The sequence below is a fragment of the Apium graveolens genome, chromosome 1 (genome assembly GCF_009905375.1).
Source record: "Apium graveolens cultivar Ventura chromosome 1, ASM990537v1, whole genome shotgun sequence".
NCBI lineage: Eukaryota > Viridiplantae > Streptophyta > Magnoliopsida > Apiales > Apiaceae > Apium > Apium graveolens.
In genome coordinates this window covers 188,814,962-188,833,105 of record NC_133647.1, presented here as the reverse complement: position 1 = coordinate 188,833,105, position 18,144 = coordinate 188,814,962, and the positions used below count along the sequence as shown (strand labels likewise).

The following is an 18,144-nucleotide window of genomic DNA, read 5'->3' as shown; positions in this document are numbered from 1 at the left end:
TACCAGTCTAACCTGATTTGTTATTCCAAATTCATATCGTATTGTGAACCAAACAATCTCTTAATATGATTGGCAATTACTATGTGATATAAATAAGTTAATACTAAAAATTGGTTCAACAACCTAAAGCGTGCAAGTGAATGAGCTTGTTGTTGTTAATTATTTATACTCGTCTAATTTATAATGAAATTAGTGATTTAAGATTAATTTTCTTATTTTGAATTAGTAAAAAATGATTAATTTTCTCAAGACCCCTTTAAAATTGGTAAGCTACCAATACAGGGATGTCACAGACACCATCCCACCAATCATGTGAATAATGCTAACATCACTGCAACTACTAATTAAAACATAAATTTTGAGTATCTTCACTAATAAAAATACCCACACTAAACAACAACAAAATTGAAGATATGGTTAGCTGCTGAAATGGCTAAATCTACACCTTACAATTCCAATCATAAACTTCCAAACCCAAAAAGATTAAAATTAAAATGAAAATACCATTTTTACCCAATTGCATTGCTACTTCTAGAACCCTCTTTGGCCATCATTTTTTTCTCCTTAAACCCCTCAACACATTTTATCTCCAAGGGTTTTTATATTATCTTTCTCACTTCAGCCTCTTTTACCTACTCAAACTATACACACAACCATATCTATATCTATTGTTCTCTTTTGGGTATTTTTGTAGCACTCAATTTGATGGCTCCTGTGCTTAGTAGAAGCCTTGTTTCTTCTCCTATTGCTTCACTCCCTTCATTTTCAGTGAAAAATGGGTCCAATAAAGTGGTGAATTTGAGAAGTGGTTTCTTGCCTCAAAGGGGCTTCAAGAATGGCCTTTCTTGTAGTGGGTTGAAGTGGAAATTAGAGAGGAGAGATAGTGGAGTTGTGGTGAGGTGTGAAGCTGCTGTTGCTGAGAAAGAAGCTGCTGAGACTTCTGATGGTGAGGTCCATGAGTATCAAGCTGAGGTTAGTGTGATTTTTGTGGTGGTTTGTTGTAAAGATTTGATTTTTATTGTGTATTGTTAATTGGGTTTGAAAAAGATTGAATCTTGGGTGTTTATTGTTTAGGATTGTGACCAAGAACATGGTGGAATCTGTTCTTTTTGATGATTTTGGTGGAAAGATTTGATTTTTATTGTGAATTGTTAATGAGGTTTGAAAAAGATTGAATCTTGGGTGTTTATTGTTCAAAATTGTGACCAAGAACATGTCAAATTTATTATCTTTCATGATTTTGGTGGAAATATTTGGTTTTTATATTGGGTTGTTAATGTTTTTAGTAGGGGCCTGAAAAAGATTAAAACTTTGGTGTTTTAATTTAGGATTTTGACCAAGAAAATGATGACATCTGTTGTATTTAAGTTTTTATAGTAAAAAGTTGGGTTTTTATCCTGGATTTTACCGTTTTTTGTAGGGTTTAATAAAGATTGGAACTTGGGTGTTTATAATTTAGGATTGCTATCAAGAATGATGAAGTTTGTTAGTGTCCATGTAGTTTTGTCATATTGTTGTTCGCTGATAGGATTTGGGTACCTTGTAGTGTTTAATCTTATTATTTGCAATTTTAAGATTCCAGGTTCTCTGTAATGTATTGGTTCATTGAATTGTGTCAGTTTTCTTACCTTCTAGGGTGGAAAGTGGTTTTGAAAGCTACAATTCAACAATTGAATCTTTTTTTAGGTAATTAGGTTGTAGGGTGTTTTTTTGTGAAATCTTTTGGTTAATGATACTCTAATTGCAGGTGACTCGTCTGCTTGATTTGATAGTTCACAGTCTCTACAGCAACAAAGAGATTTTCCTTAGGGAGCTTGTCAGGTGAGGAGTACATACTTTGCAGTAGGATATTGCTGTAGGTTTAGGTGATGATGTTGATATAAATTCTAATGTTTTGGTATGCAATTCTGATGATGATATAAATTCTAATATTTTTGTACAATTCTATCAGTTTCCCCGTATCACAGAGTTGGTCTCTTGAAGTTTTATTATTGCCTTAAATTGTTATCAACACATTAGTTTTTTTGTACTTTTTTCTTGTGAGCTATTCAGTAGTACTATTAGTGAGCTGGTTTATTCTTTTGTTTCAGTAATGCAAGTGATGCTCTAGATAAGTTAAGGTTCTTAAGTGTAACCGACCCGTCTCTACTTGGGGATGCTGGTGAACTAGAAATTCGTATTCAGCCCGACCCAGACAATGGGACCATTACTATCACGTAAGCTAATTTAATGCTCTAGACTTTAGCTGCATGTTTATTTCATTAATACGAGTTGTTAAATTACATAAGACTTTTTACTGTTGCAGAGACACTGGTATTGGAATGACCAAAGAGGAGCTTGTAGATTGTTTGGGAACTATTGCTCAGAGCGGTACTTCAAAATTTTTGAGTGCTCTCAAGGTGATTGTGATTATAAGCTAAATGTCTGTAAGTGGTAGAGAAATTTTAGTTCAATATTTATACAGTCTATTTACTCTTTCTTTTATAGGAAAACAAAGATGTTGGAGCAGACAATGCTTTGATTGGTCAATTTGGTGTTGGGTTCTACTCCGCATTTTTGGTTGCTGAGAAGGTAGAATGATGCCCCTGTTCTTATATGATTCTGAAATTGCGATATAAATATCTTTCAGTGTCTTACTAATAATAAATGTTTTAAATGTCGCTAGGTAGTCGTCTCCACGAAGAGTCCAAAGTCCGATAAGCAATACATTTGGGAAGCAGCAGCAGAAAGTAGCAAATACGTGATCAAGGAAGAAACTGATCCTGAGAAGATGTTGCGTCGTGGAACACAAATCACGCTATATTTGAGGGTATTGTACTTCTCTTTGTCCTTTGAATCTGTGACGAGTTAGAAATATAGGGGATTACACAATTTTTGTTATTTTAATGTAGCATATACTGCATGTTTTGATATTAATGCATGTACTAAAGCAGCAACCATATGAAGTAATTTCTTTCATTGTAGTGGTTAACCATATGAAGTAACTTCTTTCATTGTAGTGGTTCTTTAGAAGGAACATTAAGTTTCAGCTTTCGTGCATGTTTTTTTAGAGTTTGCAACTAACAATGATGTCATACTTGCAGTCGGATGACAAGTATGAATACACAGAACCAACCAAAATTCAGAATCTGGTGAAGAACTACTCACAATTTGTTTCCTTTCCCATCTACACATGGCAAGAAAAATCAAGGACTGTTGAGGTGAGTGCCCTTTGTCATGGCATGCATATCTAAATGATCTCATCCAGCTTCACAGTACTTGTAGGTGCATGTATATGTGCATATCTGCTCAGTTTATTATAGACATGTTTCATTACTGCCTCTGTCATTTTTTTTCTTTGGTGGGCAAGAGGAGAGAGATTAACAATATTTAATTGGAAAATAGGTTGGTGTGAAAAAACAAGTGGAGCATATGTTGTATAAATTAATTGTCATTGTATGTTCTATAGATCTTTATGTTTGAATCAATGTCTTATTTAGGCAATTAAGTTACCGAATAGGTCTTTGCTTTAGTTTTTTATCTCGAAGAGTGGTAGAGATTCCAATCAAAAGTGATTTACCAGACACCGTCCGGTGCATTACAAAATAGGTCTTAACTATTATTTAATAAATTGACAGGTAGAAGAGGAGGAGGAACCAAAAGAGGGCGAGGAAGCTAAACCAGAGGTAGTAATATGCATCTCAATTTGGTCGGGTTTTTCCCCATTGTTTTATATGTTATTCAAATGGGTGCTCTTCTGCTTTCCAGGAAGAGAAAAAGAAGATTAAAAAGACCAAAACTGAGAAGTACTGGGACTGGGAATTGGCCAATGAAACAAAACCTATATGGGTAAGTTGCAGTAATATCTACTAAAATAAGTTCTGGTATTCTTAACTTTATTATATACCTAATAATTAATGTCTTTCTATACTTAATCATTTTGCATATATTTGGTTCCATATGTACCAGATGAGGAGCCCTAAGGAAGTCGAGGAAGAACAATACCAGGAATTTTACAAAAAGACCTTTAGTGAGTTTTTGGACCCACTAGCATACACTCACTTTACAACAGAGGTATGTATATTATTCTTAAAATTGAAACTTCTATTTTATGTATGTCAAATTGTGTTTGAGTTTTTCCTTTCATAACCTTTGTAGGGAGAGGTGGAGTTTAGAAGCGTGCTTTATATCCCTGGAATGGCACCCATGAATAATGAAGATATTACAAATCCCAAAACAAAGAATATACGTCTCTATGTCAAGCGTGTATTTATCTCAGATGATTTTGATGGCGAGTTGGTGAGAACTATATTATTATGACAAGCTGCAAACAAAAAACATTGATATGATGCCATAGTTGTAAATGCATACATAGTCAGTGTAATATATCAATCTCTAAGGAGATTTACTTACTTTTTGGTCTTTTAAACTCTGTTATTCTTGAATAGTCCTAAAATGTCATTCTACATTTTGTATATATGTTTGTGGAATCTTTAGAATTTAACTTGTTATCTCTGTGATGTCTTATGTACAGTTCCCAAGATACTTGAGCTTTGTTAAGGGTGTGGTGGACTCAAATGACCTCCCTCTTAATGTTTCACGAGAAATCCTTCAAGAAAGTCGAATTGTAAGGCTGAACTGTTCTTGTTTTTCTTGTTATTCTTCTCTTTTTTTCTTGACTACTTGCCTTTGCACCAAAAATATGTTCTGAATTGGATAATTATGCTAAATATATGATTAATATTTTTGTATCTTTTTGGCTGATATAATTTAGGTAAGAATTATGAGAAAGAGACTTGTTAGGAAAGCGTTTGACATGATGCAAGATCTTGCCGAAAAGGAGGATAAAGAGGTCAGTGGCAGAACTTTTCTTTTCTTTGTTTTGTACCTCAATTTTTTCCTAAGAATATTCGATATATTTCAGGATTACAAAAAATTCTGGGAGAATTTCGGTAAATTTGTCAAGTTAGGATGCATTGAGGACTCTGGAAACCACAAACGGATAACACCACTACTTCGATTTATCTCATCTAAAAGTGAAGAGGATTTGATAAGCTTGGATGACTATGTAGAAAACATGGGCGAGAACCAGAAAGCAATTTATTATTTGGCAACAGACAGCCTAAAAAGTGCCAAAAATGCTCCTTTCTTGGAGAAGCTGGTGCAGAAGGACATCGAGGTATGTATACTGATCACGGAATGATACACTATTGTTTGTAAAGGGATTTTTGAGTTGATGAGAATTGAGAGTGTACATGTTCAAGTATAGATTTTAGTTTCCACAATAGATACCTGACGGCCTTTTTATTCTGTACTGCTCCATCACAGGTACTTTATCTAGTTGAACCTATTGATGAAGTTGCTATCCAAAATCTACAAACTTACAAGGAAAAGAAATTTGTTGATATCAGCAAGGAAGACTTGGAGCTTGGTTAGTATATTGATCATACATCAAAACATTCAGTGGACGAAAGCTTTACTTTTTGAACCTTAGAGTGATCATATTGCATCATTTTCACATGACAATTTAATGTTATGCCAGGTGACGAGGACGAGGTCAAAGAAAGGGAAACTAAACAGGAGTATAATCTTCTTTGTGACTGGATAAAGCAACAGCTTGGTGATAAAGTTGCCAAAGTCCAAGTCTCAAATCGCCTAAGTTCCTCACCATGTGTTCTGGTTTCTGGAAAGTTTGGCTGGTCCGCAAACATGGAGAGGTTTGTTGGCTTCTTTATTATTACATACATAGCGCTGGCCTCGAGTGTAGTCATTTACACTTATAAAATTTTCCTCAAAATAAAATTATTTTTGGTCGACTTAGGTTAATGAAAGCTCAGACTCTTGGAGACACTTCAAGCTTGGAGTTCATGAGGGGAAGAAGGATACTGGAAGTTAACCCTGATCATCCAATCATCAAGGACCTGAATGTAAGTACCAGCTACTGTGTACAAGGTCATCGCAAAAACGATGTATTTCTTTCAAACACATGTCTGCAAAAATATGGCTAACATGTAAAATTGAAATTGTGATTCCACAATAATCCCTCATCCTGAAAAAGAGTCCCCCTGATTTTGTTAACTTTAGGGCCTAATAGGGTATAGGTAATAAAACATATTCAGTTTTTTTTTGGGGTGGGGTGGGGTGGGGTGGGGGGGGGGCGGGGTTAACTACAGAAATTTATATCCTCGTGCTCAAATGCATCGAATGATAATTGAACCGTCAACCTCCTACTGCCGGGAGGAGAGAGTTTTGTTTTTATGTTGCAATGTTTAGATCCATGGTAATTCTAGTGGCTTACTGGGTTAAGACATCAACATTTGCAGGCTGCATGTAAGAATTCACCTGATAGCACGGAAGCCATCAGAGCTGTTGACCTTCTATATGATACAGCACTGATCTCCAGCGGATTCTCTGTAAGAGCTCTAAACATTTCCTCGTTTTCTACAATTAAACACAGATTTGCTAGCATGGGTGTCTGGTGTCTAATCCTTATCTTTCTCTGTTACTCATGTAGCCTGACAGTCCCGCTGAACTGGGAAACAAGATATACGAAATGATGGCCATTGCCCTCGGAGGTAGGTGGGGCAGATTGGAAGATGGTGAATCAGAAGCAGTATCGGAAGATAATTCTACAGGATCAGATGATAGCTCTGTTGATACTGCTGAAACTGAAGTTGTAGAACCATCAGAAGTTAGAGCTGAGGCTGATCCATGGAGTTCTTAGATTTAGGATATCAAGTCCATGAATATTGACCCTACAAAGAAGGAAATGCAGCGGCAATATTTTAGTAGGAGAAAGAACATTTTTGCTGATCTATTCGTGTAATCTTAAAACTTCTTTTCACTGCGGAATCTATTTATATACCTCAAGTCTACAATGAGCTTCAATTCTATAAACTTAGAGTTAATTTAACTTTACAACCCCACCTTTCATTTAAAATCAAAATAGTATAATTATTTTGTAAAACACAGTTTGCAACTTTTAACTTTGAATATTAACTTCAATATGTATCCTTCCGGTTATAAAATTAAAATTGAGATGTTAATATTAATAACCAAAATTTTAAATCAATAAAAATATTTATTTTAATGCATATGTTACATGAAAAAAATTATATCCCTTTCGTCTCACTGGATTCTTTGCATTACGCATTTTAAAATTTTTGTAAAATATGGATACCTAAATAATTTTAAATGTTTTTTCTTTTAAATAAAAATATAATATTTAAATTTTTATACAGAAAAAGAAAATTCTAAAAATAAATTATAGAATTATATTTTATAGCAGTAAGTAAAAAAATCAAAGAGTAGCTATTTTCCATTAGTAATACTCTAAATTAATCATAATACTAAATACTTAAAAAATATTTATCAAGAAAAATATATGTTTTTATATATAATCATAAAGTTTTTAAATATATTTATATTTTAAAATTTTAAAAAGTATACCGAGTAAAATATAAAATAATTGATATTAATATTATTTTATAATTTGAAATTCTAACTTTTAGTTTAATTTAAAACATATAAAATTATTATTTAAATACTTTGCTGAATTTCAATTTTACCCTTCAAAATATAAATATTTTTAATAAAATGGTTAAAATGATGCATATTGTATTTGATGTCGAAAGTTAGGGGTCGTAAACTGTATTTTTGAAAGTAAATATATAATTTTATTATTGAATGAAATATAGAGGTTACAAAATGCAATTAACTCTATAAACTTATGGCAATCACTGGGCTACCTGCCTATCTCTACTATCTTAAGTTAGAAGTCCTATGAACATGCAAGATCAGTTTAAGCTCCACAAGAATGCAAGAAACATAAAGTTTGCAACAGAAACATGAACTAACCATAATATGCAGCAGATGGCACCTGCTGTTATTGCACTGTGACAGTCAACCACTTTGTTTGAAGGCTTAACATCCTAGCCCAAGCTTGATTGGGTTTTGTTTTAAGCACCTAGCTTCATCTCTACATAATAAAATGACTAGTTTTGGACATATATATCCAAAGTTTACAATGTTGGTGAAATCTTCTAATTTCATTTCCCCTCCAGAATTGTTAATTTTTTTTTATAAAATTCAAATATGTAAGACTCGCTATATACTGTTAAATAAAACCCCTTGCAACCTTGGTCACTTCTATTTTCAGGAAAATCTTGCCAGCTTTCACCAAACTTTCAAGTTATCTCTCTAGACTTTACTAACAAAATATTCAAATAAAAAAAAACTAGACATAAACTTCTTCTGATAGTGGCTAGGATTTTCTCCATAACCCTACCAATAACTCAAGACAGACCTTATGAACCCCAAATCTCAGTGATAATTTGTTGCAATCAATGGCTTACAATTTACAACAATCTGAATTGTATTTTGCTGAGATCCAGGATTATTTGAATTAGACCTCACTTCTGAAATATGTAGAGGTCTAAAGGATCTTATTAGAATATGTAGAATAATTCATTCTATATGTCTATATTATAACTATTCCAATACTAGAGATAGGTGTTACATTATAAACAGATAAAACAGGGGGGGGGGGGGTCACAATTAAAATATTTTCAGACGTACTTATTTGTTTGAGATGCGCTTGCATTTCTTTTGATTAGATAGAAAATTTCGATGATCTCATAATTACCTACCAAGTCCAAGTGACTTTTTGACCTTTTTTTGTCAGTTATGACTAAGGCTGCACGGAGGTCTAAGCCCGGACCGAAAATCGGAATTTTTCAAAATTACGGCCAGAGGTTAATATGAAACACAGGTGTAATGTGAAATGAGATAAACCAAAAATCAAGCAAAATGTAATTTCAATAATTAATTCAAATCCAAATCCAAATTCCGAAACTGGTGAAAAAACTAGTCTCGGTTGAACAAGAATAATACAACGGATAATACTGTCTAGCTCAATGGTGATAAATCTATGAATTCCAGAACTTGAACCTTCCGCCTCTACACCAACCAAAAAAGAGTATCCACTGGGCTTCCAATAGATATGAATGTTCCAACCAAAGTACATATCTTTGTTATTAGCAACTTCTTCTGTATTAAGCATGCCTTCTTCAGAACAGCTGCAGCCTGCAAGAGCAAATAAAATTCCATGATTAATTTCGATTCTTAGAGAATACTGATGCAAGATACTGAACATACATGGAAAAAAGATTTGTACCTTATTTAAACATATTCAATTCAAGATTTTTGGGCCAACTGCACCCAATGCATGCTTGATTTTTTCGCATTGGCATCTGAGAAATTTGGTTACTTTGGCAGTAGCTACAGAATCTATGTCCGCCGTTGGAGATTTACTCATTAGTATCTGGAAGGACACGGTCAAGAGAGTTCCACTTGAGCCATTTATGCGAGATGAAGGACCATCTGGAAGTATTATGAATCCAAATGGCATAAGTGGTAGACCATTTGGATCACCCCCACCTAGGATAGCATTTATAGTCCTATTTTCAGTGGAGGCAAATACAATGTGGGATGCTACCGGATCACTCCAACTTTCTTGGAGCTCTAGCATTTCTCCCCCCCTCCTCATCTACAATTTTTTGATAATCAGTTATAATCACTCTTTTCTGTTTTATGCTAATAATGGAACACATAAGAAAGAGACATGTGCATATATATATTTATATATACTTACCACTTTATGAATTGAAATGCAGTTGTTGGCTTCCTCACCATAGGAAATGCGGCATACAGGTTCATATTCAATCCCGTTGGCACAAATGTCCCACTGTTGATCATCATATATACAACAAGATAATCAATGGTGACAATCTTTCACATTCAACAAGACTCGTGTTGATGGATGACAACTTATGAAGTACATGTAAATATGCATCTTGATTACTATATATTGGAGGCCGATAGTAAGTCCCTAAAAATTTGATGGTATTCAAAAGAATGTTTTTGCTTTGCAGACTGCAGTCTTTTATATAATGAAGTGCAGTTATAATCACCAACTTAAGCATATTAGATCTATATATGTCATGATATAAAACCAAAAAAAGAGCTTATAAACGTGGTTGGAATATATCTAAATCAAATTATATAGAGATATGCAAGTTAAAATAATTATACTAGTCCTATAAATGCATATTGCTACCAAAAGTTTCATCCAATTAATAAACTGTATAAACATGTGATGATTAAGAAGAAGCTGTGGGCATACCTCCTTTCGATATTTGTGATCACGCAAGAAATTGAACACCATGTTTGGTGCAATTGACAGCGCAAACGAGGTAGTAACACTAAGCAAAGTACCACTTGGTAGGCCAGGATCATCGACAGCCCTTGCACTCATCAGCCTAATATCATCACCGAAATTTCCGTGCACTTCAGTCCATCTACCACTCCTTAGACCACTAATTATACCAGAAATAAAGTAGTTCACCATTCTCTTAGACAACATCAATATTCCTCTTCTCCCTTCTGGACTTAACATCACTGTAAAAGACCATAGTTTCATTGAGAACACTAAGAGACATAATAAACAGCTCGTAGGGTATTTCAACATTAAAGTTACTTGCACTATTCAAAATTAAATTTACTGACCTTGATTGTTGAAGCCATGAGTACTTGATGGAACATTGGCTGACACAATAAGTTGACACTGTCTCTTTAGAATTGAAACCCATCGCTTGGCTCCGAATCCTAGACCAGAACGTAATAGACGTTTGTAAATTGTGCCAACACCAGTGTAGTCCACATATACATGCTCGATCCATGTAATCTAGAAAATCAAAACAATAATTAGTTATATTACAGTTAAATGATTAAGTAGTATATTTAGCAAAAAAAATATGTTCAAGTAGTACGTAACTAGTTTGAGCTGTATACATATCATTTATAGCTAGGTAACCTAATAAGATTTTTTGATGCATAATACAAAAAGTGTTGTATTCTCTCACCTTTGAGGTTCCATCAGACATTCTTTGAATCAGACAACCTGATGGCCTTTTCTGGCAGGTCATGGTCACGCGTTCCGGAGTATGGCGTATTCTATCTACTGAAACATCAACAACTGCCCACACCCCCTCACAATGTTGTGTACAATATCGGGCGAAATAAGCACGTCGATTAGGGACTAGTGGTGTAGGAATATAATATTCAGCTGCCATCTGAAATTTAGAAATGCATGCATAATTCATTATTAATTAATATATAGTCGCATGTACTAATTAGATCACAAGTACTTATGTGCTAGTAAGTACCACTTGTAGAGCTGCGTTATGGTTCATTCCTTCACTTGGTAGATACAGTGTCATAGCTTTTGAGACAATATCAGAAAATGTGAATGCCCATTCATTCTAATAGGAACAAAACAAGAGAAGTTGAGAAATTAGTATTAGAGATTATATATGAATAGTTAAATTGATACTAGATTAAAAGAAAAAATATACTTACCACATTCATTAGAATATTGAGCAATTGTGAGGGGCTCATTAGGACCCTATCTATGTGGCGTGAGGCTTCACATATATAGCCTAATCTTGCGGCGCCAAAATTATCATGAAATGTTGAGAGGTATTCCGCTTCATTTAGCACGCCAGTCGCGCCATCCGCACTGCTAGAAATCCACACCGGTTTTGCAGACATCGACAACACCTTTAACTCCTCTGCAGCTAAAACTACAAGTTCCTTTAAGGATTTGTTAAACTCATGTGAAGTCGGCACATTCATTGATTGGATTCCATCCCGGAAACTAATCATACTAGTATTTGCATACGCTGGATCTAGATCAACCGGGTAAGTATTTGCATTGCCTGTCTCAGATATCACGGGGAGGTTTTGTGAATTTTGAGATATCATGGGAAGGCTTTGGGAAGCTATTGGGAGGTTTTGTGGGCTTGGAGATACTATTGAGAAGTTTTGTGGATTGTGTTCTTGATGATTCTGAGATATTATTGGGAGGTTTCTTCGATCCTGAAACGTTAAGGGGCGGTTTTGTAGATTCTGACCAGATGTGAACCCGACAATCGTTGATTTAAGCAACTCCACCTATAAAATTATAAAATCATATTATTATTTTAAGAAGAGACAAAGAAGAAAAATTCAGTGAGCACAATATAGCCAAACAACAAAACTACAAGCTGAAGATGGAAGTTAATGAGCTTAGAATTATTAATTGGCGAAATTACGTTAATCATACCTCTTTTCTTAATTGGCTATTTTCCAACCTCAAGTTATTCCTTTCCATTGGTTGTCGAGAATTGTCAACACTACATTGCGGACATGTGTTTTTTCTTAGAGCTTCGATTAATTGTTGTTTTCGAGCTCGAAGAGCATCGTTCTCGGTTTGGAGAGCATCGTTTTCCTCTATTTCACGTTGGCTCTAGAAAAAATTGAAAGGTGAATCTGTTGTGAGTTAAATTGTTATATGTAACTTATAAAATAAGTTGACTTATAAGATAGGTCCGAGATTCGAGGCATACAAGCAACAACGTAAAGAAGAGGCGGCTAAATTATCTTATCAATATCAACATATATACAAAAATCAAGGCACATTGTACATAAAATGGGAAAAAACAGCAACATTAGAAGGAAATATACAGTTAATTAAGTACCTTTACTTGAGTGCGTTTGTTCTGAAACCAACACTTGACTTGAGTAGGGTCCATCTGTAAACTCATAGCAAGCTCGTTTCTTTGCAACTCATTAGGGTGTGGATTGTTTTTGAAGTACCTAGATTTATAAAAATACTTTATCAAGAGAATGAAAAATGAAAACAAATAAAATGCAAGACATGACAAAATGAACCGAATTTGACATAGTCTGACAACATGATATTCCCCAAATGCACTAGATATCAATTTGTCTCTCTGTCTCTCGGTCTTTCTACATATGATATATTAATACGACCATGAGTAAATAAACCAATTAATCTAATTTTTGATGTGGTGCATATAACTAATTTGTAGCGGATCAAAACATGACTATGCATTCTATATTGCATAACTTTCACATATTTGTAGAGCAGGGGTGTCTTACGCTTCCATTGCATTGATTTGCTGCTGACTGTGGCGATGGTTCCTCCTCTTTCCTCTAGCAGACTCTGTGGCTGGGCCAGCACCACCAGAAGCTACTCCGCTTGAGCCACCAGCAGCATATGCACTTCTGCCAACACTGCCAGAAAATTCGCTTGGGTCAACGCCAGCACCAAAAACAGCAGCAACTCCACTTCGGTGACCACCAGCACCAGCAACAATTCCGCTTGGGCCACCAGCAGCAGGAAAAGCAGTAGCAATTGCGCTGGGGCCACCACCAGGAGCAACTCCACTTGGGTCACCACCAGCACAAGCAGCTACTCCTCTTAGGCCTGCTTCCTGTTGTATTCCATTTACCGCATTGTTTTGCGCCATTTCAATCTGTCCATGCCACAACATAAACATATAAACACATATAACTAGCAAGAACTATGTCTTTTTTCAGCTGTATTAAGCTCATAAAAAATGATAAAGTTAAAAAATCATTCTTGGTCAGCAAATTGCCTCATTCCAAATCTCTTCTGAATGAATTTTTCATTTTAATTCTACCAAAACAAATGAATAACAAAACTTATAAATTCTTTTACAAATATATAAAACACAAAGTAAAATAAAACATGATAGATAAAAATTGAAATATATCAAACTTTAACATCAAAAGTGAAGAACTGCACTGCTATGCAGATAATTGGATTGTAAACTGATATATGATATATGATATATAATATATACCTTAGAAGAACAAAAATTCTAAACTTGTACACGAGAAAGAAAACAGCTTTTGTGAAGAGCAAAGGTGCTAGAATGTTGAAGGCTGAAATAGAGTACAGAAGACTGCGATGGCCGCACTCTTTTATATACAGAAAATTGAGGGTAAGAATTTTCTAGAATCAGAATATAATATTTTTTTGTGATATTATTTTGATGGGAAGAATATACAATTATTTGAGATACTATTTGATAGTGAGAATATTGTGCTTGCGTAGGAATGCCGCTAATATTTAGTAAGAATAATGTGTTTGGACAAGAGAATGGCGGTATGGTAAGGTATTTCAAAAAATTAAATCATTTCTCAGTATATATGTGAAAATAGTGTGTGAGGATGACGTGAGGTGTTCTAGAGATCAAATTATTTTTCATATAAAATACAAGATATATTACAAGAAACAGAGTCAATTCTGGAAAAAAAAACTGTAGGTAATGGAAAGATAATCAAAATGTCCGAAAATGGCGTTGACCGTCAACCACGCAAATCCACGTGTTACAATACGTGGCTGGGGAAGTGGTGATGAGGTAGACCCACTATAATGAGGTGTTACCAGATCCACGTGTCACTTTCACACCACGATTACCGATCAATAAAGCAGACTGCCCTCACTTAAACCTTACCATTGTAATAACCGGATTTAAATCAATCCGATTGTTACCTGCGATCATTTGGGGGTTTTTAAACTAACACAACCTTAAATCGATTGCCTTTTTGATGAATGAGGTCGGGTTATGTGAACTGCCGATTTGACTTTGAGGATAGTCATTTTTCTGGGTTTGTAAATGGTCAATATCAGTCGGATTTAAAGCAATAGTTGGTTGATACCTGCAACTTTTTAAGAAAATTAGTTGCGTCCTATTGTGTTGCATACAAACTAAATCAAATGCAATCCAATTCACCCAAATACACAACAATTACTGCTAAAAACAGAAAATAAATCTAATCCAAACGACAAAAATAAACCATCAAATTGATAAAAGCAAGATTGCGATATCTTGTTGCTAATTAACATAATCCAAGTGTTCACAACGAGCAACTCAAAATTTTCATAAAACAACTACTAATTAAAAAGTTCAAAACACTTAATCAAAATGTTCATGATCGAAGGGCTATTAACAAAATTCACAACTACTCATCGTTGTACAATCATTGTCTTTTTCACCAGCATCCCCTTCACCAGCGTTCCCTTCACCACCATAGTTGTAACATCCCAAGACCCAAACTTTCTTTAGGAACCTAAGTTGTTACATTATACTCGACTCCGACATTAACAGGTTAAATACTGCACATAAATTTAACAGTATAATACTAACCTGCCAGATCAGATTCATGAAGTGATTTTCTATTACTTATCTCAAACCAGCATCCTTCCTTTTTGATTGACCTTGATCTTATACCCTCCTCCTGCTTCAACGATAATTCGATAAATATAACAATTCACAAGCGTGAGCATACTAATGCTCAACAAGAATACTAAGTTGAAACAATAAATTAATTTCTAATAAACTAAAAGTAAGACATTAAATACTCCCTGAAAGAAATGAACTAGCAACTGTGTGTATTTGCAACCCACCTGGAATTCAATTTAAGACATAATAATTACTGACGTAACTACTAAAAATCTCTCAATTTTGCATTTTGTCCATAATAAGAATTTGCATAGGAAAAAATAAAATTTTCACCATCCGTATTTCTTGATGAGGAACCCCAATGAAATAGTCCAACCTCCAACATATATTGCATATTTTTTATTCTAGAAACAAAGAGATAGTGTAATGACAAAGAAAATTATTAAAGGACTGAATTAATAGTAAAATTAATTTTTTCATTCCACGAGACAATAAGAAATACTGACCAAAAGAACATCAAATCCGATAGATATGTTTAAGTGAAACATTATCAATAAATTCACTACAGGTAATCAGCCACAAGGGCAATAAAATACTCTAGCCACGAAGGCCTATTTGTTACTCCAACCATAAAGGCCAACAGTTATACTTCAGCCACGAAGGCAAATAACACCCCAGCCACGAAGTCCAATAGAATAATTACAAGCATTATTCCACAACTGAACAACACATACACTTAAAGGGAGTACTAGCTAAATAAATGAGAAAGACTCATATGAAAGGAATAAAAGAAGCCTGAACAAAAATCAAACAATAATTAACTTCACGGGTAATAAAGATAAATTTCTTTACCAAAGACGTTATAAAGGATTAACACCCTGGGATTTGCGTCAACTATCATAATATGAGATCATTTCATAAAATTCCACATCAAATAAATAATTTAAACTAACTGAACTATGCAAATGAAATTCTTCAAGGCCAACAATTACCAAAACTAACATAAATAATTTGAAATTACTCGAACGAGATTAGACAAAGAAACATAGTAGTAACTGCATATTAAAGAAGTAGACACTACCACTAATATACGAGAAGAGAAAGTAGTAGACTTGCCTCGTAATAACTGTATAGCATTTAAGTCCAGCCTCTACATACTTTCGAATCCTTCTCTCATTTCAGAGTCATTTCTTAAGACTCTTTGAAGCTGTACAGAGCTCGGTGGCAATACGTATAAGCTTTCACTCTAAGCAACTTGGGAAGCAAGCAACTCATCTTGTAAAGCAGCAACATAATTTTATCCTTTATACTGCTCCTCCAATTACCCTCCAACAAATAGCCAAGCGGCATGATTTCCTTAAACAATAAACAGACCTGATTATAACCGGGTTTTTTCAGTTTCGATTTCGGTTTTTGGTTTGATTTTGCTCGTCCCTACTCTACACACACTTCTGAGGCATTTGATCAAACACCTGAGGCATTTGATCAAATACCTCAACTGATTTTGGTGGCTTGTAATGCAATAATAATAATACGTGATTACAGTATGTTTAGTTGTTGGGGATTATGTAATTAGCTGCTATCTGGAATTGAACTACTAGATGTTATTCTATTAGTTCAACTCACGTAAAATAGTTTAAAGTTATGTGTTGATCTGAAGTGTGTAGAGCAGCGACGAGCAAAATCGAACAAAAATCGAAACTGGAAAAAAACGGACAAAATCGAACCGGGGGCGAAGCTGGTGGAGGATCGGGAGAAGAAAGCGTCACTTCAGTTAAGACATTTTCTTCTGCTTTGGTATCGAAGCCTCCGCAAACAAAACTAGGGAACAGCGCATTTCCTTAAAAAACATAGCCAACTATTAATTAAAACAAGTAAAAATTAAATTAATAATATAATTGCGGTTTGATTTTAAATCAATACTTGCGTATGCTTGCCCACTACGCATGGGCCGGCAATATGTTTCCCCTAAAAAAATTCTATTATAAATTTTAATGTGTTAATAGAAATGTTCGCGTTTATGTATAATATATGTACCGTTATTTATTTTCTCTATTTGCATGTACGTACACTAATTTTCGTACTAACTCTTCTTCTTTGTATTAGGCATAAATCTTTTCTTTTTCATTTTCGGCTTTTCAATCTCTGAATTTCTGACGAATTTTCTAAACCATAGAGCTATCTTCTTGCAAATAATCGTTACTTTCCGTTTCTCTTAGATATATTTTTTTATATTTTTAGCTTATTTTCTGTTAATATTGAAATGTTTGTAATACGTCATTAATTTTAAACAATTTGACAACTTTAAAAGGAGGAAATGATGATCATTATGTTATTAACAATTTTAAACTAAAAAATTTAGAGTTTAAGATATTATAAGTTTATTTCCTTCATTAGAGTAATTGGGCAGCTTGTCTTCATTTGACGTTTCAAGCAGAAAATCAATTTTGTATATTTTTTATCTTATTTTGTGTTAATATTGAAATTTTTGTAATAAGTCATTAATTTTGAAGAATTTAACAACTTTAAAAGGAAAAAATGATAATCATTTTGTTATTAACAATTATTAATGAAAAATATGTATGCGAAGTTTATAGAATTTATAAAGTTAGTTCATACGAATTTTTATTTTTTACACTTTGACTTGGTTTAGGTTTTTTTAATTGTTTTGATTGAGCAGTTAAATATTTTTTGTTTATTTTTTTTGTTGTAAGAATAATTATTGATTTTTTACATTATGAGAGAAATGAAAACTTAACAATAAATTTTATTATCGAGTCAACGAACCTAAAGATATGTGGCAAAACCGAAAACGTGAAATATTTAAAAATGGATGGAGTACAATTATTATTTGTAATAATAATGATATTAAGGGAAAGTAATAATTTAAGTAAAATTATGAATAAAATATAGCAGTTAATCCCATGTAACAGTGCAGACGGCTTTTAATTTGAATTGTTTATATGGGACTACCAAAGACCTCGGTAACTGTATTACAACTTTCTTTTTAACATTCCAAGACATTTGTACTGTCTTCCTTTTTTAAGTT

At 33.9% G+C, this 18,144-nt stretch overlaps 2 protein-coding genes across 3 annotated transcripts; one reads left to right on the top strand and one right to left on the bottom strand.

Moving 5' to 3' along the window:
* Nucleotides 1–563: 563 nt before the first annotated feature.
* Nucleotides 564–6,890, top strand: LOC141673758 (heat shock protein 90-5, chloroplastic). The gene is made up of 19 exons (XM_074480500.1): nt 564–972; nt 1,748–1,821; nt 2,091–2,216; nt 2,306–2,399; nt 2,488–2,571; nt 2,666–2,809; nt 3,084–3,200; nt 3,618–3,665; nt 3,748–3,828; nt 3,949–4,053; nt 4,138–4,278; nt 4,514–4,606; nt 4,754–4,831; nt 4,904–5,158; nt 5,308–5,410; nt 5,522–5,696; nt 5,801–5,906; nt 6,303–6,392; nt 6,494–6,890. Exons 1-19 carry the CDS (start codon nt 706–708, stop codon nt 6,701–6,703), a joined length of 2,391 nt encoding a protein of 796 aa, XP_074336601.1. The 5' UTR covers nt 564–705; the 3' UTR covers nt 6,704–6,890.
* Nucleotides 6,891–8,778: 1,888 nt separating this feature from the next.
* On the bottom strand, nt 8,779–16,944 carry LOC141673752 (homeobox-leucine zipper protein PROTODERMAL FACTOR 2-like). 2 transcript variants are annotated; one of them, XM_074480496.1, is made up of 14 exons: nt 16,823–16,944; nt 16,212–16,451; nt 15,060–15,150; nt 12,982–13,358; nt 12,558–12,675; nt 12,143–12,325; nt 11,398–11,991; nt 11,205–11,300; nt 10,902–11,111; nt 10,546–10,723; nt 10,163–10,437; nt 9,632–9,724; nt 9,155–9,526; nt 8,779–9,063 (listed from the first exon to the last, which is right to left on the bottom strand). In XM_074480496.1, exons 3-13 carry the CDS (start codon nt 15,075–15,077, stop codon nt 9,170–9,172), a joined length of 2,499 nt encoding a protein of 832 aa, XP_074336597.1. In that variant the 5' UTR covers nt 15,078–15,150; nt 16,212–16,451; nt 16,823–16,944; the 3' UTR covers nt 8,779–9,063; nt 9,155–9,169. The 2 variants fall into 2 exon arrangements, with proteins under 2 accessions (XP_074336597.1, XP_074336595.1); XM_074480494.1 differs by having other exon boundaries at nt 16,212–16,943.
* Nucleotides 16,945–18,144: the final 1,200 nt, after the last annotated feature.

What these genes read in the sequence shown, in the direction of transcription:
- LOC141673758 (XM_074480500.1), top strand. Translation starts at nt 706, where the DNA reads ATGGCTCCTGTGCTTAGTAGAAGCCTTGTTTCTTCTCCTATTGCTTCA. An exon ending in CATTTTTGGTTGCTGAGAAG is followed by an intron (nt 2,572 to 2,665) that starts GTAGAATGATGC and finishes AAATGTCGCTAG; the next exon opens with GTAGTCGTCTCCACGAAGAG. An exon ending in CAATCATCAAGGACCTGAAT is followed by an intron (nt 5,907 to 6,302) that starts GTAAGTACCAGC and finishes CAACATTTGCAG; the next exon opens with GCTGCATGTAAGAATTCACC.
- LOC141673752 (XM_074480496.1), bottom strand. An exon ending in ATAGCCAATTAAGAAAAGAG is followed by an intron (nt 11,992 to 12,142) that starts GTATGATTAACG and finishes ATAATTTTATAG; the next exon opens with GTGGAGTTGCTTAAATCAAC. An exon ending in TCATGGCTTCAACAATCAAG is followed by an intron (nt 10,438 to 10,545) that starts GTCAGTAAATTT and finishes GGTCTTTTACAG; the next exon opens with TGATGTTAAGTCCAGAAGGG.